We start from the raw sequence: 27,798 nt of genomic DNA, 5'->3' as shown, positions 1-27,798 counted from the left end.
CTACTATTTCTGTTCTCCACAGAATCGTTTATTATTTCAATAGAGCAGCGCTCTCTAACCCTGTTCCTGGACAGCTACCCTCCTGTAGGTTTTCACTCCAACCCTGTTCCTGGAGAGCTACTCTCCTGTAGGTTTACACTCCAACCCTGTTCCTGGAGAGCTACCCTCCTGTAAGTTTTAACTCTAACCCTGTTCCTGGAGAGCTACTCTCCTGTAGGTTTTCACTCCAACCCTGTTCCTGGAGAGCTACTCTCCTGTAGGTTTTCACTACAACCCTGTTCCTGGACAGCTACCCTCCTGTAGGTTTTCACTCCAACCCTGTTCCTGGACAGCTACCCTCCTGTAGGTTTTCACTCCAACCCTGTTCCTGGACAGCTACCCTCCTGTAGGTTTTCACTCCAACCCTGTTCCTGGACAGCTACTCTCCTGTAGGTTTTCACTACAACCCTGTTCCTGGACAGCTACCCTCCTGTAGGTTTTCACTCCAACCCTGTTCCTGGACAGCTACTCTCCTGTAGGTTTTCACTACAACCCTGTTCCTGGACAGCTACCCTCCTGTAGGTTTTCACTCCAAACCTGTTCCTGGACAGCTACCCTCCTGTAGGTTTTAACTCCAACCCTGTTTCTGGAGATCTACCCTCCTGTAGGTTTACACTCCAACCCTGTTCCTGGAGAGCTACCCTCCTGTAGGTTTTAACTAAGTCGCTCTGGATAAGAGCGTCTGCTAAATGACTTAAATGTAAATGTAAATGTAAACTCCAACCCTGTTTCTGGAAATCTACCCTCCTGTAGGTTTTAACTCCAACCCCGTTTCTGGAGATCTACCCTCCTGTAGGTTTACACTCCAACCCCAGCTGTAACTAACCTGATTCAGCTGATCATACAGCTAATTATTAGAATCAGTTGTGCTAGATTAGGGTTGGAGTGAAAACTTACAGGAGGGTAGCTGTCCAGGAACAGGGTTGGAGTGAAAACCTACAGGAGGGTAGCTGTCCAGGAACAGGGTTGGAGTGAAAACCTACAGGAGGGTAGCTGTCCAGGAACAGGGTTGGAGTGAAAACCTACAGGAGGGTAGCTGTCCAGGAACAGGGTTGGAGTGAAAACCTACAGGAGGGTAGCTGTCCAGGAACAGGGTTGGAGTGAAAACCTACAGGAGGGTAGCTGTCCAGGAACAGGGTTGGAGTGAAAACCTACAGGAGGGTAGCTGTCCAGGAACAGGGTTGGAGTGAAAACCTACAGGAGGGTAGCTGTCCAGGAACAGGGTTGGAGAGCGCTGCCATAGAGTAACATGTTTTGAAGGTTTATTTCTTTATTTATAGGGGATAATGCACATTAATCAACATCAATATTACAATAATGCAACATCCATGTAAATGTGCCGGGGTTAGCCAAAAGCTCATTTGCACCAGTAGTCCCTGGGCAGGTAAGGTCCTTTACACAGCCACTATACAAATACTCACTAAAACAATACAAAATACATTACATCCAATAATATATCATTTTAACAACAACACTATCATCAACTGTCGTCTTACATATGAGGAACCACAGATAACTCATGTGTACAGGTTTAGATAGATTTGAGCCATGTTTTCAATTTTACATTTAAAAATCCAATAATCAGTGCAGTTTCTCAAGTCCATTGGCATTGCATTCCAGTATATTGTAACGGAGAAGGGCGATTGATCGAAATTACTGTGTCAAAAAGGGACAACGCAATCAACCTCTAGTTACTGCCCTTGTTGTCCTGGAGGTGCTTTCCTTGAGCATCATATGCCGGCATAGGAGTGGAGACCATGCAGGATCTTAAAGACCAGCCTTGCATCTACATACTGCTTAAACCTAGGCAGACATTATGTTTGTAAATGATATGACAATGGTGGTAACTGTTTAGTTTATCAAAAATATTAAGTGTTTCTTTGTAGAGTGATTCAATTGGTTTCAGAATAGTAGCTCCTGCTTGTGACCAACATGTGAGAAGATCATAGCATGCATATATAGTTTGGTGGCCTCTAGAGGAAGGAAAGGTCTTATTAACCTAAAGTTGGATAATCCAAACTTGACCTTGTTAACCACCGTCACATGTTTCTTAAATGTCAAGTTGGAGTCCCCAAAAAACCTCTGAGATACCTGAAGTTAGACAACTTTCAGATTCTCCCCATTAACAAGAACAGATCGTTGGGAGGAATCAATGGATTTCTTGGAGAAGTACATAGTTTTGTCGATATTTAAATGCAGGCAAGAATTAGTTGTCCATTTAGAATAATGTGCTACAGCTTCAGTTAACTTGTTAACTTGTCTATTTTTTGTGTACATACAGAACTGTATCGTCTGCATACAACTGCATGTTAACTTGTGGGCAAGCAAGTGGGAGATCATTTACATTTGAAGTTGGTTGGAATCATTAAAACTCGTTTTTCAACCACTCCAAAAATGTCTTGTTAACAAACTATAGTTTTGGCAAGTCGGTTAGAACATCTACTTTGTGCATGACACACGTAATTTTTCCAACAATTGTTTACAGGCAGATTATTTAACTTATAATTCACTGTATCACAATTTGAGTGGGTCAGAAGTTTACATACATTAAGTTGACTGTGCCTTTAAACAGCTCCGAAAATTCCAGAAAAGGATGTCATGGCTTTAGAAGTTTCTGATAGGCTAATTTACATTATTTTAGTCAATTGGAGGTGTACCTGTGGATGTATTTGAAGGCCTACCTTCAAACTCAGTGCCTCTTTGCTTGACATCATGGGAAAATCAAAAGAAATCAGCCAAGACCTCAGAAAACCAAAATTGTAGACATCCACAAGTCTGATTCATTCTTGGGAGCAATTTCCAAACGCCTGAAGGTACCACGTTCATCTGTACAAGCAATAGTATGCAAGTATAAACACCATGGGACCACGCAGCCGTCATACCGCTCAGGAAGGAGACGCGTTCTGTCTCCTAGAGATGAACGTACTTTGGTGCGAAAAGTGCAAATCAATCCCAGAACAACAGCAAAGGACCTTGTGAAGATGCTGGAGGAAATGGGTACAAATGTATCTATATCCACTTAACCTGAAAGGCCGCTCAGCAAGGAAGAAGCCACTGCTCCAAAACCGCCATAAAAAGCCAGACTATGGTTTGCAACTGCACATGGGGACAAAGATCGTACTTTTTGGAGAAATGTCCTCTGGTCTGATGAAACAAAAATAGAACCGTTTGGCCATAATAACCATTGTTATGTTTGGAGGAAAAAGGGGGAGGCTTGCAAGCCGAAGAACACCATCCCAACCGTGAGGCACGGGGGTGGCAGCATCATGTTGCGGGGGTGCTTTGCTGCAGGAGGGACTGGTGCACTTCACAAAATAGATGGCATCTTGAGGAGGAAAATGATGTGGATATATTGAAGCAACATCTCAAGACATCAGTCAGGAAGTTATAGCTTGGCTGCAAATGGACAAAGACCCCAAGCATACTTCCAAAGTTGTGGCAAAATGGCTTAAGGACAACGTATTGGAGTGGCCATCACAAAGCCCTGACCTCAATCCTATAGAAAATTTGTGGACAGAACTGAAAAAGCGTGTTGCGAGCAAGGAGGCCTACAAACCTGACTGTTACACCAGCTCTATCAGGAGGAATGGGGCAAAATTCACCCAACCTATTGTGGGAAGCTTGTGGAAGGCAACCCGAAACGTTTGACCCAAGTTAAACAATTTAAAGGCAATGCTACCAAATACTAATTGAGTGTATGTAAACCTCTGACCCACTGGGAATGTGATGAAAGAAATAAAAGCTGAAATAAATAACTACTATTATTCTGACATTTCACATTCATAAAATAAAGTGGTGATCCTAACTGACCTAAGACAAGGAATTTTTGCTAGGATTAAATGTCAAGAATTGTGAAAAACTGAGTTTAAATGTATTTGGCTAAGGTGTATGTAAACTTCCGACTTCAACTGTATATAGATGGTAAACAGAAGGGGTCCTAATATTGACCCTTGTGGGACCCCAATGTTATAGTAAAGAGACTGAGTGTCCCCCCCAAAAAACCCTATGACTTCTGTTCGTCAGATAGGAATACATCCAACTAACTTCAGTGGACACATTAAGGGAGGATGATTTGGATAGGAGGACCTCATGATTCACAGTATCAAATGCCTTTTGTATTAACCAAAGAGACTGCCCCGACTTCAGCTATGTCCAGTTTAGATTTAATGCAGAAAATGTTGTGACCTAAACTTCAGTGCCTACTCATTTCGGGTCACACCTGTGGTCTAGTTGCTCACTAACCACTTGTCTCTCTATTAGGTGGGTAACAACCAGGTGTGGGGTGCGTGCCACCTCCCTGCCCGCTCCCCTCCTGAGCAGCAGTATTCTGCCCCCCCCGCCTACATGGGACAGATGGATGGCATGATGGCCCCTCCTCCAGACAGCTCCAAGGCCCCTGGGTACCGCTCTGCCTCACAGAGGATGGTCAACAGTCCTATTGGTAAAAGAAAGGGACATTTAGATGTTATTTTATTTTTTATATTCAACTTTTTGACCTTACATTCTTTATGTCCCAAACTCTCTCCTTGTCTTACAGCTCTGAGTCTGACCAGCTATGCTACCAGTATGTCTGGTAGTCCAGTCTATCTGCACGGCCCAGCAGCTGTGGGCCCCCCCTCCTTCAGCAGACAGCACTTCTCCCCTCACCCCTGGAGCGCTGACACATCAGGTACTGACACGATGTGTAAACAATCTAAAATGCCCACAGAGCTTATTTTCCAGGAATTCCGCACACAGGGAAAAAAATGATTTAACTAAGGCAAAACTCTTAAATTGTATAACTGTTTTTTAGACTCAAAACCCCTAATCTTTAACCCCTCCCCTCCCCAGGCGAGTCCCAGGCGGTGCCCCCTCCCTCCAAGGTGTCGTCGTCTGGCCCCGTGGCCCCCACTCCCCACCAGGCCAAGCAGGGCCAGGGCAGCAGCCAGCAGGACAGGAAGGTGCCTCCTCCCATCGGGACAGAGAGGCTGGCGAGGATCAGACAGACCACTGTCAACCCTCCTCTCCTCCAGACCTCCTACACCGCTCCTGTCGGACAGGGAGGCATATGGTCCTTCGGAGTCGGCAGCGCCTCGGGTGAGTAGTCACACACACCAGACGGACACACACCAGACGGACACACACCAGACGGACACACACCAGATCGATGTGTTCACACACAACTGCTAACCCACGCTGGTCTCTCCATCCCCAATGTCTACAGCCCTGATAAACAGCTAATGGGTATATAGACACCCCACCTTGCGTACACACACACACACACACACCCCACTGCCCCCCCACTCACACACACACACACACACACATACACACACAAATAAGATTTGATTTGACACAGTATCTCTCGGTCTCTTACCTCCCATCTCCCCCTCTAGAAGCCATGTCAGGTTGGTCTCAGCCCCTGATGGGCAGTCACATGGTCCACCCTGGGCTGCAGGCAGACCACACCTTCTCCCAGTACCAGCCCATGGAGCAGGACGACACCGGCATCTCTAACCCCGCTAACTACCACCAGCAACACATCAACCACCCCAACAACTACATGGACTTCCCTAAGGTAACACACAAACTACCTGGACTAACCTGTACCCCTGAACACTGACTCGTTACCGGTACCCCCTGTATATAGCCTCGTTATTCTTATGTATAGGTCTTGTTACCTTGTGATTCATTTAGATTTTTGTTTTTGTTTATTTAGTAAATCTTTTCTTAACTCTTTCTTGAACTGGGTTGTTTTTGTTTTGACACACCTTTGTCTATTTGAGAAGGTGATATGATATTTTCAAATGGCTGTTCCTCTTCTGGTCCGTGTCTCCAGGGTAGGACCATGTTAATATACTGTAGTTAGTAGACCTGGTTGTCTCCAGGGTAGGACCATGTTAATATACTGTAGTTAGTAGACCTGGTTGTCTCCAGGGTAGGACCATGTTAATATACTGTAGTTAGAGCTGGTTGTACCAGGGTAGGACCATGTTAATATACTGTAGTTAGTAGACCTGGTTGTCTCCAGGGTAGGACCATGTTAATATACTGTAGTTAGAGCTGGTTGTACCAGGGTAGGACCATGTTAATATACTGTAGTTAGTAGACCTGGTTGTCTCCAGGGTAGGACCATGTTAATATACTGTAGTTAGAGCTGGTTGTACCAGGGTAGGACCATGTTAATATACTGTAGTTAGTAGACCTGGTTGTCTCCAGGGTAGGACCATGTTAATATACTGTAGTTAGTAGACCTGGTTGTCTCCAGGGTAGGACCATGTTAATATACTGTAGTTAGTAGACCTGGTTGTCTCCAGGGTAGGACCATGTTAATATACTGTAGTTAGAGCTGGTTGTACCAGGGTAGGACCATGTTAATATACTGTAGTTAGTAGACCTGGTTGTCTCCAGGGTAGGACCATGTTAATATACTGTAGTTAGAGCTGGTTGTACCAGGGTAGGACCATGTTAATATACTGTAGTTAGTGGACCTGGTTGTACCAGGGTAGGACCATGTTAATATACTGTAGTTAGAGCTGGTTGTACCAGGGTAGGACCATGTTAATATACTGTAGTTAGTGGACCTGGTTGTACCAGGGTAGGACCATGTTAATATACTGTAGTTAGTAGACCTGGTTGTACCAGGGTAGGACCATGTTAATATACTGTAGTTAGTAGACATGGTTGTGATGTGTATAATGACCTGGTTGTACCAGGGTAGGGCCATGTTAATATACTGTAGTTAGTAGACCTGGTTGTGATGTGTATAATGACCTGGTTGTCTCCAGGGTAGTACCATGTTAATATACTGTAGTTAGTGGACCTGGTTGTACCAGGGTAGGACCATGTTAATATACTGTAGTTAGTAGACATGGTTGTGATGTGTATAATGACCTGGTTGTACCAGGGTAGGGCCATGTTAATATACTGTAGTTAGTAGACCTGGTTGTGATGTGTATAATGACCTGGTTGTCTCCAGGGTAGTACCATGTTAATATACTGTAGTTAGTGGACCTGGTTGTACCAGGGTAGGACCATGTTAATATACTGTAGTTAGACCTGGTTGTGATGTGTATAATGACCTGGTTGTCTCCAGGGTAGTACCATGTTAATATACTGTAGTTAGTGGACCTGGTTGTACCAGGGTAGGACCATGTTAATATACTGTAGTTAGACCTGGTTGTGATGTGTATAATGACCTGGTTGTCTCCAGGGTAGTACCATGTTAATATACTGTAGTTAGTAGACCTGGTTGTGATGTGTATAATAACCTGGTTGTGATGTGAATAATGACCTGGTTGTCTCCAGGGTATGGCCATGTCGATGTATGGAGGGACCATACTGCCCCCCCACCCCCCTATGGGGGAGAGTCCGGGGGGGGGCATGTTCAACGGACTGCATGCTGCTGACCCTGCATGGAGCCCCATCATCAAGGTGGTCCCCAACAACGCAGACAACACCGACCCACAGCAGGTGAGACTTTTTCTACACACACACACACACACACACACACACACACACACACACACACTTATCTTTGCTAATGGAATCTCCTTCTCTCTCACCTGTTCCACTTCTCATCTTCTTCCTCCTCGTTCAGGTGTGGCCTGGTACCTGGGCTCCTCACGTGCACCTGAACCACGTCAACTAGCCGGCTGGCTTCGACAGAAATCAAACGCACACACACCACAAACATGAATTTAATTTCCAACTGACAACAAAAATCAACAGAATTGTAAAACATGTTAACTTTAGTAGAGAACGAAGAGCAAAGCAGAGTTTGAAGAAATGGAGAGAAATTATCTTTACACCGTTCTTTAATGTGCCTAACTCAAAATAAGAAATAAAGAAATATACTACCATTTCAGCGATGGCTGTTGTGGAGTCGGGAGGGAAAACTCTGGGCCCTAGTTCTGTTTAAAGTCCTGTTGATGTCTGATGAATAAACTGACAGCCTGTCCAACCGGCTCCATGCTCTGTAGCTTAGATTTAGGACTTCGACTCGCGTACAGAGTTCTCGTTCTCCTCAGGGGGAGAGCTGATGATGACGTAGCTAATGATACTCAGCCAACAACTAGAGGATGATGATTACCTAAAGAGAGGAAGAAATCAGAATACCTTTTAGTGGTAAATACATGTATAATTGTTTACATACTAAAAAGGGTTAAAATGAGAGTACATTTCATGTCGTATAGTGGCTCTACTTTACGTAGCCTGTATTAATGTGAAATATTTACCTTAATATTCAATAAACATATTGAAATGTACTTGTGGCTGTGCACTTTATTGTTTGTGTAGGTAGGGCTTTGTTTTCATTTCCCCAAAATGAATAGCATGTTTGACTAGTTACAACACAATGCATTGTCATCTTACAAAATAGAATCTGCACACTCAACTCATGGCTCATTACATTTTAATAAATATTAACATTGACAGCTAACGCTTATAACCAAGTGGGAAGCTGATATTTACCACATATGACTGGGGGAAATCTACTTGGACGCCCCTCCAACTGGTGATTACTAGTGGGAAACGCGTCTATCATCCCTGAGCTCCGACTTCTCCCACAATCGATGTCCAAATCAGTAAGGACTTAAAATGGTCCACACACACAGCGCCTCTTCACCCTTAGGAGGTTGAAAAGATTTGGCGTGGGCCCTCAACTGCACCATTGAAAGCATCTTGACTTGTTGCATCACTGCTTGGTATGGCAACTGCACCGCCCTCGATTGCATGGCGCTACAGAGGGTGGTGCGGACAGCCCAGCAGGCTCCTGAACAGCTTCTATCCCCAAGCCTTAAGACCGCTAAATAGCTACAGTGCATTCAGAACCTGTCACTTTTCCCACATTTTGTTACTTTACAGCCTTATTCTAAAAAGTATTCATGTTTTTTTCCCCTCATCAATCCACACAATACCCCATGACAAAGCAAAAACATCACATTTACAGCCTGAGTCTTCTTGGATATGACGCTAAAAGCTTGGGGCACCTTTATTTGGGGAGTTTCTCCCATTCTCTGCAGATCCTCTCAAGCTCTGTCAGGTTGGATGGGGAGCGTCGCTGCACAGCTATTTTCAGGTCTCTCCAGAGATGTTCGATCGGGTTCAGGCTCTGGCTGGACCATTCAAGGACATTCAGAGACTTGTCAAGAAGCCACTCCTGTGTTGTCTTGGCTGTGTGCTTAGGATCGTTGTCCTGTTGGAGCAGGTTTTCATCAAGGATCTCTGTACTTAGCTCCTTTCATCTTTCCTTGGATCTTGACTAGTCCCAGGCTGCTGAAAACATCCCCAAAGCATGTTGCTGCCACCTCCATGCTTCACCGTAGGGATGGTGCCAGGTTTCCTCCAGATGTGACAGTTGGCATTCAGGCCAAAGAGTTCAATCTTGGTTTCATCAGACCAGAGAATCTTGTTTCTCATTGAGTCGTTTATTTATCTCACCTTTATTTAACCAGGTAGGCAAGTTGAGAACAAGTTCTCATTTACAACTGCGACCTGGCCAAGATAAAGCAGTTTGACACAGAGTAAACAAACAGTCAATAATACAGTAGAAAAAGTATATATACAGTGTGTGCAAATGAGGTAAGGCAATAAATAGGCCATGGTGGCGAAGTAATTACAATATACCAATTAAACACAAGTGATAGCTGTGCAGAAGATTAATGTGCAAGTAGAGATACTGGGGTGAAAAGGAGCAAGATAAATAAATACAGTATGGGGATGGGCTATGTACAGGTGCAGTGATCTGTGAGCTGCTCTGACGGCTGGTGCTTAAAGCTAGTGAGGGAGATGAGTCTCCAGCTTCAGTGATTTTTGCAGTTCGTTCCAGTCATTGGCAGTAGATAACTGGAGAGGCAGCCAAAGGAGGATTTGGCTTTGGGGATGACCAGTGAGATATACCTGCTGGAGCGCATGCTACGGGTTGGTGCTGCTATGGTGACCAGTGAGCTGAGATAAGGCGGGGCTTTACCTAGCAGAGACTTAGAGATGAGCCAGTGGGTTTGGCGACGAGTATGAAGCAAGGGCCAGCCAACGAGAGCGTACAGGTCGCAGTGGTGGGTAGTATATGGGGCTTTGGTGACAAAACGGATGGCACTGTGATAGCCCCCAACACTGCAGTCTATTTTGTAAATGACATCGCCGAAGTAGAGGATCGGTAGGATAGTCAGTTTTACGAGGGTATATTTGGCAGCATGAGTGAAGGATGCTTTGTTGCGAAATAGGAAGCAGATTCTAGATTTAATTTTGGATTTGAGATGCTTAATGTGAGTCTGGAAGGAGAGTTTACAGTCTAGCCAGACACCTAGGTATTTGTAGTTGTCCACATATTCTAAGTCAGAACCGTCCAGAGTAGTGATGCTAGATGCGCGGGCAGCGACCGGTTGAAAAGCATGCATTTAGTTTTACTTGCATTTAAGAGCAGTTTGTGGCCAAGGAAGGAGAGTTGTATGGCATTGAAGCTCATCTGGAGGTTAGTTAGCACAGTGTAGAGGTGGATCAGAGAATCACCAGCAGCAAGAGCGACATCATTGATGTATACAGAGAAGAGTCAGCCTGAGAATTGAACCCTGTGGCACCTCAATGGAAACTGCCAGAGGTCCGGACAACAGCCCCTACGATTTGACACACTGAACTCTATCAGAGAAGTAGTTGGTGAACCAGGCGAGGCAGGCATTTGAGAAACCAAGGCTGTTGATGCCTTTTGACAAACGCCAAGAGGGCTGTGATGCCTTTTACTGAGGAGTGGCTTCCGTCTGGCCACTCTACCATAAAGCCCTGATTAGTGGAGTGCTGCAGAGATGGTTGTCCTTATGGAAGGTTTTCTTCATCTCCACAGAGGAGCTCTCTGTGACCATCGTGTTCTTGGTCACCTCCCTGACCAAGGCCCTTCTCCCCCGATTGCTCAGTTTGGCCGAGCGGCCAGTTCTAGGAAGAGTCTTGGTGGTTCCAAACTTCATCCATTTAAGAATGATTGAGGCCACTGTGTTCTTGGGGACCTTCAATGCTGCAGAAATGTTTTGGTACCAGTCCCCAGATGCCGCGACACAATCCTGTCTTGGAGCTGTACAGACAAATCCTTCGACCTCATGGCTTGGTTTTTGTTCTGACGCATTGTCACCTGTGGGACCTTATAGACAGGGGGTGTTCCTTTCCAAATCATGTCCAATCAATTGAATTTAGCACAGGTGGACTCCAAGTTGAAGAAACATCTTAATGATGATCAATGGAAACAGGATGCACCTGAGCTCAATTTCGAGTCTCATAGCGAAGGGTCTGAAATTTCTAAAAACCTGTTTTTGCCTTGTCATTATGGGGTATTGTGATGTAATTATGGGGTACTGTGATGTCATTATGGGGTATTGTGATGTCGTTATGTGGTATTGTGTTTTGATTGAAGAAGAAAATGTTTTAATACATTTTAGAATAAGGCTGTAAAGTAACAAAATGTGGAAAAGGGAAGGGGTCTGAATACTTTCCCAATGCGCCGTATGATAAACAGAGTAGCAGCAGCATGTGTGTGTACATATTCAGTGCAAAAATACATTTGAAAGGTTCAATGCAGATTTTAATAAACAATGGCAACATTGCCATGTTGATCTGAGCCTTGTCGGAAAACCGGTGTTCCGACTTTCGGCTGTCGCAGATGCACCTCTCCCGACGTGTGTAACTGTTCGGGAAACGTGTGTGCACATTAGTTCAATTTTGGGTAAAACTTCATGTCAGGCATTGTGTTCTTGTCGGCGGGCCGTGAGTTATGATGACCAATTGGATACCACGAAATTTGGGAGAAATTCGGGTCAATTAAAAAGTAAATGTCATACAGTACCACACTCCCTGTTCCCATGACATGTATTATAAAACAATCAATACTGTATCAAATAAATATATTTATCTCACGCGGGTGATACGTTTATTGTGCAGCCATGAATGTATAATATATCTAGCCTGTGTACACATCACATGTACATGTAAATATGTTGTTCAGAGTGGTATCACTACACAGACGGATCCATTTAGTGATGTCATAACTTCATTGGCTGTGTTCAGTCATAGTCAGTTAGGTACATTATCAGAATGTGGTGAATTTATGTAGATCAGTTTATTCTCTTTTTTTGATGGAATTTATTGTATTTGGAGTCTTGGGGTTGTTTCTGCTGAATAATGTATTTGCTTTGCCATTGTTGTCAAGTAAAACAAGTTGGGACTTGTTTCTGGTCAGTGTTGCTTTCTGTTCTACACCATCGCTTCAGATTAGATCCACTAGATTACTTCCGGATCGAAATCAACATGTCACTCCGTTGTGGACAGCTCCACCCTTCACAGGCGGAGCTAATATTTGATTGACCAACCAGTCGCCCTTCTTCGTGGAGATCAGGTTCGGCTGTTGCCTTTGTATGTATAATATATGGCTGTAGCGATCACAACACGTCACATGACCAGAGGCACCCTGATAGTTGTTAAATGCACGCTAACATGTTCAATAGCCAGTTCGTTCTCTCAAGCTACGGTTGTTGCTGAGCTGACAGCTATACTTATCTGGCAACAAAACCGTCCGCCCTGAACAGCTCTGCAGTCGATTCCGTCTGTTTTAATTTGTTAGCTAAAACGAGCTACTGTATCTAAGGTTTTGTTGTTGTTTATCTTGTTAGCAAATTACTTGTTTGGTAAACAATCCAATTTGCAAGATCAACCGATCTTCACACTAAGCATCTGTCTGCGGTTGATCAGAAGAACCCAAATAAACCCAGGATGACGACCAACGCTCAGGAGGCGAAGAGTTGCCCAATCCCTACCCGGGTTCTCACCCTGAAAGACTGGTCTCAGCTCCCCGACTGCTATAGTCAGACTCCCGGGGGTACTCTCTTCTCCACAACGCCCGGAGGTAAGAGCACCTGGCCCGGATGTTTATGATCAACCATGCAGCACGCGCAACACGTTTTGTACCAGTGGTAGTTTTTCTAAGGTTAGCCAGATACTTTTTTTAGATAGAAAACTAACGTTTATATTGTAGGAAAAGGTGAACTAAACTAGCTAGGTACTTGACGATGGTTGTCCAAGGAAATAACACGTTCACGTTAATTATAACTGTATTGAAACGTACATTTACTTCCCCAAATCTTGCAACCTCTCAACGTTACTTAACCCTCACTGTCTTGTGACTCCAGTTTATTTGGTCGGATATAATACCTGCGCAAATGAGTGACACGTGCTCGTTAGTTAGCTGGCTAAAACTAGGTTAGTTACCTTTCTGTTTGACTTGCAGCGTACTGTGTTTGTTGGAAATAGCGTATGGTATGTGATATTTTAACTGAAACTTCATTCAATGCATCTTTAAAAAATGTGTTTATATTATTGCGTCCAGTCTTTTAAATATGGGACCTCACTATTCCCGTAATGTTACGGCAATATTCTTATTGATAGACGCAAATGATTTAAGTGATGTGGAAAAAAACTGGGCTCACGTGTTCAACTGGCTGCTGTTTACGTGCAGTCTGTGCAGAGCAGTATGAAGGTGGGATTCGGTACTGTCTGTTTACTACATTGTTCAGACCTGTGTAAACTCGCTGAGAGAACTGGCTGCGGAAATTCACATTCAAAACAGCTCATGTAAAGTGCTATGTTGGGAACCAATTGCCAATGAACTTTGCTGGGGCGAAATGTAGTTTTAGCTTTCAGCTATGTTTTGTCAGTTGAGATCTGCTATATATCAGATCTCATAATATGGAAAACATGCCACATTATGTAAGCTAAGTAGCCATAGTGATGGGAGTTATGGTTGTCAAATTTGGCACAACATTCTTGAGCGGAAAAGCCGATTGGTGGACAACAAGCTCCTCTTAACCTATGACCTATTGGTGGGCGGGCCAGATTCAGGGTGATGATTGGGGAGGAGAGAGGGAGACACCCTCTAGGCGCCACCACAGCTTCCCTGGTGCATTTCAGGAATACTGTTGGAACATTCTGTTCTAGCCAAGTGGAGAGAGAGGAAGTGACGGAAAAATACAGAAAAGAGCTGTTAAATTCTACAAACACCCAAAAGGAAGCAATTCCCAAACCTTCCATAACAAAGCCATCACCTACAGATAGTTGAACCTGGAGAAAAGTCCCCAAAGCAAGCTTGTCCTGGGGCTCTGTTCACAAACACAAACACACCCCACAGAGCCCCAGGACAGCAACACAATTAGACCCGACCAAATCATGAGAAGACAAAAATCTTATTACTTGACACATTGCTTTGTTTTTTTTTGTTTTTTTCAAACTAGAATGCTATTTGTCCCTTAACAGAGAGTACAGCATTGCAGAATACCTGACCACTGACTGACCAGAAATTAAGGAGAGCTTTGACTATGTACAGACTTGGTGAGCATAGCCTTGCTATTGAAAGAGGCTGCTGTAGGCAGACATGGCTCTCAAGGGAAGACAGGCTATGTGCACACTGCCCACAATTTCCGTCTCTATTGGGTGAAATACCAGTGTGCCATCACAGCAGCAAGATTTGTGACCTGTTGCCACAAGAAAATGGCAACCAGTGAAGAACAAGCACCATTGTAAATACATCCCATGTTTATTTATTTGTACTTTAACTATTTGCACATCGTTACATCACTGTATGTAGACATAATGACATTTGTAATGTCTCAATTCCTTTGGAACTTTTGTTTACTGAGTGTAGTTTACTGTTAATTTTTTGTTTAACTTTTATCTATTTCACTTGCTTTGGCAATGTGAACATGTTTCCCATGACAATAAAGCCCTTTGAATTTGAGAGAGAGTAAAGTGTGAGAGGGGGAGAAAAGGAGGGAGGGATTGGGAAGTATAAATGGAGCGCAACGAGAGGCCTTTCTAAGAATTGTTGAAGTGAGGACACGTGGGAGGGAGTGGTGGAATGTGTGATTTGGCTGAGAGCAGAAAGCATTGTGGTTTCAGGTCCTCTATGGATCCTTCATGTTACTTTTGCGTCGTGGATGGCATGGTCAGACCAGAACACATTAGTTATGAGCTTTAAGGAGTAGTTATAACGTGGCTATAACAGCTCTGTTACTGTCATTACAGTGCTTATGGTGATTCTTCATTGATACCTTACAACAGGTGCTCTCGACTGTCACAGCGGTCTAAGGCACTGCATCTCAGTGCCAGAGGCGTTACTACAGACCCTGGTTTGATTCCAGGCTGTATCACAACCGGCCGTGATTGGGAGTCCCATAGGGCGGCGCACAATTGGCCCAGCGTCGTCCGGTTTTGGCCGTGGTAGGCCGTCATTGTAAATAAGAATTTGTTCTTAACTGACTTGCCTAGTTAAATAAATAAAAACAGATGGTCTAGAGCAGTTTTACGTGATGCTTCTATAACCAGAAGTTAATTTTCCACAACTAACTGCTGATGTGAGCACACCAAGCATACACATGGTGTGGCGAGACTGCTCCGGTCCCCCGGCCAATCTCTCCCTGCTGTAATGTGATGAGGGGAGGGTGGGTGGGTCTTATCCCATTGCCACTGACAGAGCGTAGCATTACATGGGCTAGGTTTCATGTGAACCGAGAGATTGGCCACAGAGCTGGACTTAGCTGCATAACTCAGGGCCAGTGCACTATAGTTTAGCTGCTGGCTGTCCTGCTCTCTCTGCATAGCTTCTGCCTGAATTCCTGCCCCAATGTACACACACACACACACACTCCCTCCGCTCCCCTTTTGTTCAGGACAGGGTGCTCAACTGGCAGAGGTTGCATAGTGTGTGTGGAAATGTAACTGTTCTGCACTGTATCAGTTGTGACTCCAGCGTGCTGTACTCATACTCAGTGGTGGAAAAAGTACCCAATTGTCATTCTAAAGTAAAGATGCCTTTATAGAAAATGACTTGAGTCAAAGTGAAAGTCAGCCAGTAAAATACTTGAGTAAAAGTATTTGGTTTTAAATATACTTAAGTATCAAAAGTAAATGTACTTAACTATTGAAAAGTGTAAATAATTTCATGTTCCTTATATTAAGAAAACCAGACAGCACAATTTGGCCCCTGGCCATCTGAAGTCAATGTTTTGCATTTGTTACCTTAAATCACCCGTTCCATTTTTGATAACCAGTCTTTGGTCTGGCATCTCTGTTTGCAGGCTAACGGAAGCGCTAAAAGAGCGGGGGGGGGGGTCATAAAACTACTTCCCCCTACTGTACCTGCCTCTAAAATCCCAGCTTTTTATCCTAGCTCTGGTAAAGGCAGCACCTCCCAGTCTGCTCCAAACTCAGATGCTACTAACCCTATTAACCTTTCCTCCTCCTCCAACTCCTCCTCTTCCTCCCCCCACACCACCAAGTCCTCCATCCCATCCCCTCACGCCACCCTGGCTCGGCGCTCTCCACCTTCTCTCACATCCCCTCCCTCTAATGGTTCCTCCCTCAAACTCCCCACACCCTCTCACACAGGTAAAGCTCTCTCGTTCTCCTCGCAGACTCAAAACGGTCGAGCACCCTCAGATGGCCAGGGGCAAGCACACTTCAACACTCAGCCATAATTTACAAATAAAACATTCATTTGATTTGTAGTGAGTCTGCCAGATCAGAGGCAGTAGGGATGGCCAGGGACGTTCTCTTGATAAGTGTGTGAATTTGACTATTTTTCCTGTCCTACTAAGCATTCAAAATGTAACTTTTGGGTGTCAGAGAAAATGTATGGAGTAAAAAGTACATCATTGTTTTTAGGAATGTAGTGAAGTAAAATATAAAAAGTAAAGTACAGATACCAACAAAAAAATGACTTTAGTAAAAATACTTTAAAGTACTACTTAAGTACTTTACACCACTGCTAATACTCAGTACTGCACGGCAGCACTCCCCGTCCTCTCCGTGTAACCCTGTCCAGGGCAGAATTCACTAGTAGACACCACAACATTGGATGATTCATATCTAATGACTGTTTATCAAATTTTTATTGAGCTTTTTATCTATGATAAATGCTAATGAGCTTTTTATCTCTGATCGGTACACGGTGGTTCAGGTGAAACTTCAGTTCATCAGCATGATATTCAGTATGATATAATATCTATAACGGCTGTTTATCAATGTTCTGTTGCAATTAAGGGATGACATCAGTCTGTCAGCAACCTGTCAGAGCCTAGTTGTTTACCAAACAGTCTCTACTGTAGACATGCAAAGTGAAACATGCAGACAAACATTGTATGGAGTGGCAAGTCAAGTTTCCTTTTACATACTGTATTCCTAATAGTCTAGGCCTGTTGCGGAGGAGATGACATAACCTCCACTCAACCAGGCAACCTCAGGAATGTGGTATCACCACAGGAGGCCTCGTCAACCCACCTAAGCAAACATAATGTAAGGAAAACTCTGCTGGTGACTACAGTACAGCTCTGTAGCGTACTACATAGTGCTACACAGAGCGCCTGGTGCAGGCGACACGGAGAGCTCTGTGTGTTTGGTGGTGACCACATATGTTTCTGGTCTGCCTCCTGTCACCACTTCCTGATTCTAGGAGAACTTGTTTATGTTCTCCACTTTCCTAGAACTGTCTTACTACTGCCAACCCACAACTTCTCCTTTCTCCTCTCCTCTGTATCCTCCTGTGTTCCTCTCTTCCCTGACTCACAATGGCCAACTGATGACCCCTCTTCTCCCCTCCCTCCTCCTCCATCTCCTCTCCTTGGGCTGAAAACCGTGTGTGTGTTTGGTATGCATCCAACAGCCCTGACCCTAAGGCCAGGGAGGGGTGCAGTCCCAGTTTCTTCCAGATGCACTCTTGTATTTGTGCAGTTTTGACATCAAAAGATTCATGGCTGGTTTTCAAGGAGCATATTGGATAAATCAGGAACTAAATCCTACATTTTTGTACACTGAATAATGTGCTTGAGTTTATAACTAATCTCTCCAACAGATGTTATGGTACATGAGTCAATTTTAGGGATGTCCCTGACTAAAATATAAATACTGGTCGACCGAATGTTGTCTGTTCTTCAGACCAATCGATTGGTCGAAATTATTTTACATATATTGACACATCCTGTGTTTTAATCATATCAACTATATGCACTGAGCCTCAGACTTGCTGTGCTGTGTTAAAAAACAAATTGACAGCGACTGACTGTGACTAGCACCCGTTGTCTGTCTCTCTTACCCTGCTACAGCGACCACCACATCATCAACAGAACAGTGTTTATCGCACTGTCCGTGTTGCTGAAAATTTTGCCAAAATCCCTCATTTGTTTAGGAAAACCATTCCCTCAACCCGTGCTTTCTTTATGCGACTGATTTATGGATCGCATGCACCTGACCAATAGGGCCTGACTATAATGGCGCTGGAGGGGATGACTGACGTTTTACACACTGCTAACCAACTGAGCTATTTATTTTTTATTCCGCATTGTTTTTACAGTTGAAGTCGGAAGTTTACATGCACCTTAGCCAAATACATTTAAACTCAGTTTTTCACAATTCCTGACATTTAATCCTAGTAAAAAATTCCCTGTCTTAGGTCAGTTAGGATCACCACTTTATTTTAAGAATGTGAAATGTCAGAATAATAGTAGGCTTTTATTTCTTTCATCACATTCCCAGTGGGTCAGACGTTTACATGCACTCAATTAGTATTTGGTAGCATTTACTTTAAATTGTTTAACTTGGGTCAAACGTTTCGGGTAGCCTTCCACAAGCTTCCCACAATAAGTTGTGTGAATTGTGACCCATTCCTCCTGACAGAGCTGGTGTAACTGAGTCAGGTTTGTAGGCCTCCTTGATCGCACACGCTTTTTCAGTTCTGCCCACAAATTTTCTATAGGATTGAGGTCAGGGCTTTGTGATGGCCACTCCAATACCTTGACTTTGTTGTCCTTAAGCCATTTTGCCACAACTTTGGAAGTATGCTTGGTGTCATTGTCCATTTGAAAGACTAATTTGCGACCAAGCTTTAACTTCCTGACTGATGTCTTGAGATGATGCTTCAATATATCTACAAAGTTTTCCTACCTCATGATGCCATCTATTTTGTGAAGTGCACCAGTCCCTCCTGCAGCAAAGCACCCCCACAACATGATGCTTCCACCCCCATGATGATGCCATCCTCCTCAGACCAGAGGACATTTCTCCAAAATGAATGATCTTTGTCCCCATGTGCAGTTGCAGACCGTAGTCTGGCTTTTTATGGCGGTTTTGGCGCAGTGGCTTCTTCCTTGCTGAGCGGCCATTCATGTTATGTCGATATAGGACTCGTTTTACTGTGGATATAGATACTTTTGTACCTGTTTCCTCCAGCATCTTCACAAGGTCCTTTCCTGTTGTTCTGGGATTGATTTGCACTTTTCGCACCAAAGTACGTTCATCTCTAGGAGGCAGAACGCGTCTCCTTCCTGAGCGGTATGACAGCTGCGTGGTCCCATGGTGTTTATACTTGCTTACTATTGTTTGTACAGATGAACGTGGTACCTTAAGGCGTTTGGAAATTGCTCCCAAGGATGAATCAGACTTGTGGATGTCTACAATTTTTGGTTTCTGAGGTCTTGGCTGATTTCTTTTGATTTTCCCATGATGTCAAGCAAAGAGGCACTGAGTTTGAAGGTAGGCCTTCAAATACAGGTACACCTCCAATTGACTCAATTGATGTCAATTAGCCTATCAGAAGCTTCTAAAGCCATGATATAATTTTCTGGAAATTTCCAAGCTGTTTAAAGGCACAGTCAACTTAGTGTATGTAAACTTCTGACCCACTGGAATTGTGATACAGTGAAATAGGGTTACGGTCTGTAAACAATTGTTGGAAAAATTACTTGTCATGCGCAAAGTACATGTTCTAACTGACTTGCCTTAACTATAGTTTATCAACAAGACATTTGTGAAGTGGTTGACAAACAAGTTTTAATAACTCAAACCTAAGTGTATGTAAACTTCCGACTTCAACCGTTACTCATTTTGTACATAATGTTGCTGCTACTGTCTCTTACGACCGAAAAGAGCTTCTGGACATCAGAACAGCTATTACTCCCCTCGAACTGGACAGATTTTTTCTTTTTGAGTCTGACGCGAAGGATATATTGCTTTGTCGAGCCAAGTCTCAAATCGGCGTCATCTGTTTGAAGAAAAGGTGAAGGAGGGCGGGTGCCTTGTAAGAATTCGTTGACGAGTAGGTAAACCACCACTAACCTCTGCACGTTGGCCAATAATACAATCATTGGAAAACAAACTGGAAGATTTACGATTAAGACTATCCTACCAACGCGTCATAAAAAAACTGTAACATCTTGTGTTTCACTGATACGTGGCTGAACGACGATATGGATAATATAGAGTTGGCTGGCTTCCCCGCGCATCAGCAGGACAGAGCAGCTACGTCTGGTAAGGCGAGGGTGTGTCAATAACTGCTGGTGTGCAATGTGTAATATTAAAGAAGTCTCAAGGTATTGCCCGCCTGAAGTAGAATACCTCATGATAAGCTGTAGACCACACTATCTACCAAGAGTTCTCATCTATATTATTCGTAGCCGTCTATTTACCACCACAAACTGATGCAGGCACTATGACCACACTCAACGAGCTGTATAGGGCCATAAGAAAACAAGAAAATGCTCATCCAGAAGCGGTGGTCCTAGTGGCCGGGGACTTTAATGCAGGCGAACTTAAATCCGTTTTACCTCATTTCTACCAGCATGTCACATGAAACCAGAGGAGAAAAAAACTATTGACCACCGTTACTCCACACACAGCGATGCATACAAAGCTCTCCCTCGCCCTCCATTTGGCAAATCTGACCATAATTCTATCCTTCTGATTACAAGCAAAAACGGAAGTGGTCAGGTGATGTGGATGCTACGCTGCAGGACTGTTTTTGCTAGCAAAGACTGGAATATGTTCTGGGATTTATCCAATGGCATTGAGGAGTACACCACCTCAGTCATTGGCTTCATCAATATGTGCATCGACGACGTCATCCCCACAGTGACCGTACGTACATATCCAAACCAGAAGCCATGGATTACAGGCAACATCCACACCCGAGCTAAAGGGTAGAGATGCCGCTTTCAAGGAGCGGGACAATAATCCGGATGCTTATAAGAAATCCCGCTATGCCCTCCGATGAACCTTCAAACAGGCAAAGCGTCAATACAGGACTAAGATTGAATCCTACTACACCGGCTCTGATGCTCGTCGGATGTGGCAGGGCTTGCAAACTATTTTGAGCCTGCCAGACGCGCTAAATGCCTTTTTTATGCTCGCTTCGAGGCAAGCAACACTGAAGCATGCATGAGAGCACCAGCTGTTCCGGCCGACTGTGTGATCATGCTCTCACTAGCCGACGTGAGCAATACCTTTTTAAACAGGTCAACATTCACAAAGCCACAGGGCCAGATGGATTACCAGGACGTGTACTCAGAGCATGTGCAGACCAACTGTCTTCACTGACATTTTCAACATGTCCCTGTCTGAGTTTGTGATACCTACATGTTTCAAACAGACCACCATAGTCCCTGTGCCCAAGAAAGCAAAGGTAACATGCCTAATTGATTACCGCCCCGTAGCACTCACATCGGTAGCCATGAAGTGCTTTGTAAGGCTGATCATGTCTCACATCAACATCATGCCTGAAATGCTAGACCCACTCCAATTCACATACCGCCCCAACAGCTCCACAGATGATGCAATCTTTATTGCACTCCACACTGCCCTTTCCCACCTGGACAAGAGGAACACCTATGTGAGAATGCTGTTCATTGACTACAACGTTCAACACCATAGTACCCACAAAGCTCATCACTAAGCTAAGGACCCTTGGACTAAACACCTCCCTCTGCAACTGGATCCTAGACTTCCTGATGGGCCGCCCCCAGGTGGTAAGGGTAGGCAACAACACATCTGCCCCGCTGATCCTCAACACAGGGGCCCCTCAGGGATGCATGCTTAGTCTCCTCCTGTACTCCCTGTTCACCCACGACTGCGTGGCCAAGCACGACTCCAACACCATTAAGTTTGCTGACGACACAACAGTGATGTAGGCCTGATCACTGACAACGATGAGACAGCCTACAGGGAGGAGGTCGGAGACCTGGCAATGTGGTGCCAGGACAACAACCTCTCCCGCAATCTAAGCAAGACAAAGGAGCTGATCGTGGACACTAGGAAAAGGAGGGCCGGACAAGCCCCCAGTAACATTGAGGGGCTGTAATGGAGCGTGTCCGCATCACCAACGAACTATCATGGTCCAAACACACCAAGACAGCTGTGAAGAGGGCACGACATACCTTTTCCCCCTCAGGAGACGCCAAATCTTTTCCATGGGACCCCAGATCTTTAAAAAGTTCTACAGCTGCACCTTCAAGAGCATGCACTGACCGGTTGCTACGGAGGGTAGTGCATACGGCTCAGTACAATGCTGAGGCCAAGCTTCCTGACATCCAGGACCTACAGTGCTTTGCAAAAGTTTTCACCCCCCTTAGCATTTTTTCCTATTTTGTTGCACTACAACCTGTCATTTAAATTTATTTTTATTTGGATTTCATGTAATGGACATACAGAAAATAGTCCAATTTGGTGAAGTGAAAATAATTTTTAAACAAGTTTTTTTTTTTTTTTCAAAATGGAAAAGTGGTGCGTGCATATGTATTGTGTGTATATATGTGTGTGTATATATGTGTGTGTTCTGAAAGGCCCCAGAGTCTGCACCACCAAGCTAACCCCCCCCCCCCCCCCCCCCCCCTCCGACCCGCCGACAGGAACACGCATCATCTACGACAGGAAGTTCCTCCTGGACTGTCGGAACTCTCCCATTGCCCGTACCCCTCCATGCTGCCTGCCCCAGATCCCTGGGGTGACGGTGCCCGCTCTGCACCCTCTGGGCAAACTACAGGAACTTAAAGAGGAGCTGGAGGAGGAGGAGAAGGACCTGGGAGGTAGGAATATGCACACACTAGACATGCGTACTGTGTACACACACACACACACACACATTCTGTACAGATGTCCACACTGACAAACGTGCATATGAACATGTACACACACAGCGGAGGCCAAAGGGGACATGGTAGGTACACACTGGTATAACCTGCTAGCTCTACCCTACCTTTATGTCCATTCAACCACCTAGATGATAATGTTGACATGTACCTAGCTTTATGTCCATTTAACCACCTATATGATAATGTTGACATGTACCTAGCTTTATGTCCATTCAACCACCTATATGATAATGTTGACATGTACCTAGCTTTATGTCCATTCAACCACCTATATGATAATGTTGACATGTACCTAGCTTTATGTCCATTCAACCACCTATATGATAATGTTGACATGTACCTAGCTTTATGTCCATTCAACCACCTATATGATAATGTTGACATGTACCTAGCTTTATGTCCATTCAACCACCTATATGATAATGTTGACATGTACCTAGCTTTATGTCCATTCAACCACCTAGATGATAATGTTGACATGTACCTAGCTTTATGTCCATTCAACCACCTATATGATAATGTTGACATGTACCTAGCTTTATGTTCTTCCCTTGTCTTCATGGAACCTAGTGTTTTAAGAAGTGGATGAGGGGGAGTAGAAGACCAGAGCAGCATTTTTACAGGCCTTATCACCTGCTGTTATTCCTGTTGATCTGTCTGTCAGACAATATCACCTGCTGTTATTCCTGTTGATCTGTCTGTCAGACAATATCACCTGCTGTTATTCCTGTTGATCTGTCTGTCAGACAATATCACCTGCTTTTATTCCTGTTGATCTGTCTGTCAGACAATATCACCTTCTGTTATTCATGTTGATCAGTCTGTCAGACAATATCACCTGCTGTTATTCCTGTTGATCTGTCTGTCAGACAATATCACCTGCTGTTATTCCTGTTGATCTGTCTGTCAGACAATATCACCTGCTGTTATTCCTGTTGATCTGTCTGTCAGACAATATCCCCTGCTGTTATTCCTGTTGATCTGTCTGTCAGACAATATCCCCTGCTGTTATTCCTGTTGATCTGTCCGTCTGTCTGTCAGACATGATCACCTTCTGTTATTCCTGTCTGTGTGTGTGTGTGTGTGTGGAACGTTACTAGGTCTTAAAACCCCTTGACAGTACTGTGAAACTAGGCCATGAGCACCAACATTGAGTAATTAAGGCAAATATACATTTAGTCTTAAACTGTCCATCCTAAAACAGATGGATAAGGGGTCTTAGAAAACATCTACCATTAAAGTCTTAAGATATTAGAAATGCCTCTAAACACAATGTTGACGTAAAGACCTCTTGTCAACTAATATCAACACTTTTTTCTGCCTGTTGTAAGTTTGAGACTTTGCCTTGTGCTTTGAAATTCCGTTACCAAAAACACACATCTGCCAGGTATTTTCCAATTTCTCTCCCTCATGAGGGAGGATAATGAAAGTTTAGAGAAGTAACAAGTGACGGTAGACCTATCAATTAGTTAATGTTTTTACAGATATCACATTTTGTTATTGAGTGATTAATACTTGAAATTCCATTACCAAATCAGTAAATGGAATTTCTGCATTTGAATTGGTTACAATGGGGAAATTCTAGTAGTCACAAAGAACAGTTGTGTTCACAAATCTGGACAGTAGAGTACGGTAAAGAAAAGTACTATAGTTCAGGTTTGGTCTTGTTTGGGGGCAGAGCTCATTTAAAATAATAGTCCGTGTGTAGAATAATACCCAGATATGCGAAGGAGGATAGTGCATATTTCTACCTTTTGTGTACCTATTTAGGATACTTCACCATGAAGAGAATGACATTCATATCCATAATTGTGTAGTACAGATCAGGGATCCATGATGTAATTCCGTTACTGCAATTCCGTTACCGGGTTTAAATCCATATCACTTACTGTAGTTCAATAATCAAAATACTTAATTTTTTCAAAGTGTCATCATGGCAGTGCTGGCACTTATTTCTGCAGACATTGTTGAATCTTAATTCAGAGCAGATATTTAAATGTTTTTACCAGAACTCTGTTACCAAACGTTGCATCTGCACAGTTCTTCCAGTAAATGTGTTTTTGTAAAATGTTCTGGTTTGTTCAACTTTTTGGTTTGGCATACATTTTAAGTGAAAAATCTGAGTCTCAGCGCAATTCCATGTCTGTGGAATTGCCCATAGAACATTGTAATGTTGTCCTACCCAAAACTCTGCAGATATCTGTTTATATCACTGTGTATCTTATCTGGTACTTGACTGTAGATATCTCTACGTATCAGCTGCCTGGCTATCTGTTGTCCTAGGGCACGGTTTTGTTTTACAGCTAACGACACACTACTATGATGTTGAGCTGTGGGCTAGTTGCAGACAGTGTCATTAAGTAGCAGGTTGGTTATCTGAGCGTGTTGAGGTCAGGTCAGCACACGGATACTAGATGAACAGTTAAATGGAGCTTGTTGTTTCAACAGCAGAGAGTGAGTGGTCTGAGGGTGAGTGGTCTGAGGGTGAGTGGTCTGAGGGTGAGTGGTCTGAGGGTGAGTGGTCTGAGGGTGAGTGGTCTGAGGGTGAGTGGTCTGAGGGTGAGTGGTCTGAGGGTGAGGGGTCTGAGGGTGAGGGGTCTGAGGGTGAGGGGTCTGAGGGTGAGGGGTCTGAGGGTGAGGGGTCTGAGGGTGAGTGGTCTGAGGGTGAGTGGTCTGAGGGTGAGTGGTCTGAGGGTGAGTGGTCTGAGGGTGAGTGGTCTGAGGGTGAGTGGTCTGAGGGTGAGTGGTCTGAGGGTGAGTGGTCTGAGGGTGAGTGGTCTGAGGGTGAGTGGTCTGAGGGTGAGTGGTCTGAGGGTGAGTGGTCTGAGGGTGAGTGGTCTGAGGGTGAGTGGTCTGAGGGTGAGTGGTCTGAGGGTGAGTGGTCAGAGGGTGAGTGGTCAGAGGGTGAGTGGTCAGAGGGTGAGTGGTCTGAGGGTGAGTGGTCTGAGGGTGAGGGGTCTGAGGGTGAGGGGTCTGAGGGTGAGTGGTCTGAGGGTGAGGGGTCTGAGGGTGAGTGGTCTGAGGGTGAGTGGTCTGAGGGTGAGTGGTCTGAGGGTGAGTGGTCTGAGGTTTGGCTGCTGCTATTGGTCATGCGATGACTGTTTTTGTGGAGAGAAGGCACACCATCCTCTGACCCCTCTTTCTGTCCGTCTCTCCCTCTCTCTGTGAGGCTAAAGATGATGGAGATTAAAGATGACTGATTTTCTCTCCCACAGACAGACAGACAAACAGAAACAGAAGGGTTAGGTGATTGTGTGTCTGCTCTGGGAGATTTGTTGTCTCGCCTGTCTGGAGTTGACAAAAACACTACATTTGTAAGAAGGATGAACACAACACTGTCATGCCCCCCCCCCCCCGTCAATCCATCATTATGGTTGTGGTTAGGACTTAGTGGACTGATACAAGTAATGACAGATTTGTTAATGTCTCCTCTTCCCCACCCTCTCTCTCTCTTTCTCTCTCTCCCTCCTTTCTCTTTCTCTCTCTCCCTCCTTTCTCTCTCTCCTCTCTCTCTCTTTCTCTCTCTCTCTCTCCTCTCTCTCCCTCCTCTCTCTCCTTTTGTCTCTCTCCCTCTGTAGATGACAGCCAGTTTGAGATGGACATCTGAGCAGCAGCTCATTGCCTCCTGTGGAGAGAACTGTTTTATCTTCTATTCTGACGTCTGATTGGTCCTTTACTACCAGCATGCGTCACATTCACCTTCTTCAACTTCCTTTTTTAAAAACTTTTTGTTGTTGAGGAAACCCCCCAAAATAAAGAGAATGGGGATATGTTGATCCCTGTGTTAGAACTTTTTGTAGCACCAGTGTATTAAGCGCAGAATGCGTCAATGGTTGCAGATTAGTGTCTGAGCTGCAAGGTTGGAAGAAGCAATACATTTGTGTTTGTTGGACTGTTTTTGATTTGTACATAAGAGTACGGTACTTTGTATTTTTTAAAAGGAGAGAAATGTACGAGATTTTACATGAAACATACAGGGACGGCGGGATTGGTTAAAACGGCAGAGTTGCTGCTTGATTTTGGAGGGGCTGCTGGGCCTATGAGGGGTCACCATGTCTGACCCTGGCATAAGGTTAAAGGTCAGAGGTTGGGGGTGACTGTTGGACAGGCTCCTCCATGCGTCTACCTGTGGAGGAGGAACTGAAATGTATCAAAGTTCAAAATAAAAATAAGTATAAAACCCTAAACTTGAGTTCAGTCATGTTCTTGTTTGTTTCCTCATGTGGTCCCTATTTTCAAACTATGCCAGAAAGCCATGTGTAAATACAGCAAGTTCACCATGTCATTACTTTAAATATATACACACACACACAAAACAAAATGATCTGCCTCGCTCTCTTAAATCAAAGGATTTAATGAAATGAGTACTCTACTTGTACTGATGGCTGGCTTTCATTTTCAGATGTAAATAGAGACTCCCATGACTGTACTTATACTATGGTATGCATGTTCTGATTGCTAGTCTGGTGCCTCAGCATGTTCTGACCGGGTTAATGTATGTCGCTATGTTAGTCTGTCTCCACTATGTGCCCACAGCATTACCCTAGTCTAATCAGCATAACAATCTAGAACCATGTTTCCATCAAACCTTTATAAAAAAATTAGAACAGAACAGGCCTGATGGAAACAGCAAATTTGTTGGTAAAATTTCCAAATTCAGACAAAACAAAATACGGTATACAAGGTGGGATCTTTTTGTGTCTGTAAAATGAATTATGCAAGAAATGGCGGTGAAAATATTATATATTGACGTAAATTGGAATCACGCGAAAATATTGTGTGGTTCAACCACTACGACTTTGGGAAACCATGCAGTTTATAGGTTACATATGAAATA

The 27,798-nt window shown here is 44.1% G+C and overlaps 2 protein-coding genes across 24 annotated transcripts in view; both read left to right on the top strand.

The window, feature by feature from the left end:
• Positions 1-8,285, top strand: part of LOC139574679 (ankyrin repeat and KH domain-containing protein 1-like) — a 68,675-nt gene extending 60,390 nt beyond the window's left edge. For 17 of the 23 annotated variants that reach the window (XM_071399469.1, XM_071399467.1, XM_071399462.1 and 14 more), the window contains exons 33-37: positions 4,300-4,708; positions 4,870-5,115; positions 5,415-5,596; positions 7,327-7,491; positions 7,619-8,285. In XM_071399469.1, coding sequence (XP_071255570.1) covers positions 4,300-4,708; positions 4,870-5,115; positions 5,415-5,596; positions 7,327-7,491; positions 7,619-7,669 — 1,053 coding nt within the window. In that variant the 3' untranslated portion in view covers positions 7,670-8,285. Of the gene's footprint in view, positions 1-1,319; positions 1,424-4,299; positions 4,709-4,869; positions 5,116-5,414; positions 5,597-7,326; positions 7,492-7,618 lie in introns of those variants that run through there. The other 6 variants (XM_071399477.1, XM_071399475.1, XM_071399472.1 and 3 more) reach the window with 3 other exon arrangements.
• A 4,066-nt stretch (positions 8,286-12,351) lies between these two features.
• Positions 12,352-27,148, top strand: LOC139574678 (eukaryotic translation initiation factor 4E-binding protein 3-like). Its single transcript, XM_071399453.1, has 3 exons — positions 12,352-12,901; positions 22,719-22,895; positions 26,540-27,148. Exons 1-3 carry the CDS (start codon positions 12,769-12,771, stop codon positions 26,566-26,568), a joined length of 339 nt encoding a protein of 112 aa, XP_071255554.1. The 5' UTR covers positions 12,352-12,768; the 3' UTR covers positions 26,569-27,148.
• The last annotated feature ends 650 nt before the right edge of the window (positions 27,149-27,798 follow it).

This window comes from Salvelinus alpinus, chromosome 4 (assembly GCF_045679555.1).
Source record: "Salvelinus alpinus chromosome 4, SLU_Salpinus.1, whole genome shotgun sequence".
NCBI classification, from domain to species: domain Eukaryota; kingdom Metazoa; phylum Chordata; class Actinopteri; order Salmoniformes; family Salmonidae; genus Salvelinus; species Salvelinus alpinus.
This window is presented reverse-complemented; position numbering and strand designations above follow the sequence as displayed.

Bases quoted from the DNA above. Each gene is read 5' to 3' on its own strand.
- LOC139574678 (XM_071399453.1), top strand. From the start codon at position 12,769: ATGACGACCAACGCTCAGGAGGCGAAGAGTTGCCCAATCCCTACCCGG. The intron at 12,902-22,718 runs GTAAGAGCACCT...ACCCGCCGACAG, and splicing joins CTTCTCCACAACGCCCGGAG to GAACACGCATCATCTACGAC. The intron at 22,896-26,539 runs GTAGGAATATGC...CTCCCTCTGTAG, and splicing joins GGAGGAGAAGGACCTGGGAG to ATGACAGCCAGTTTGAGATG.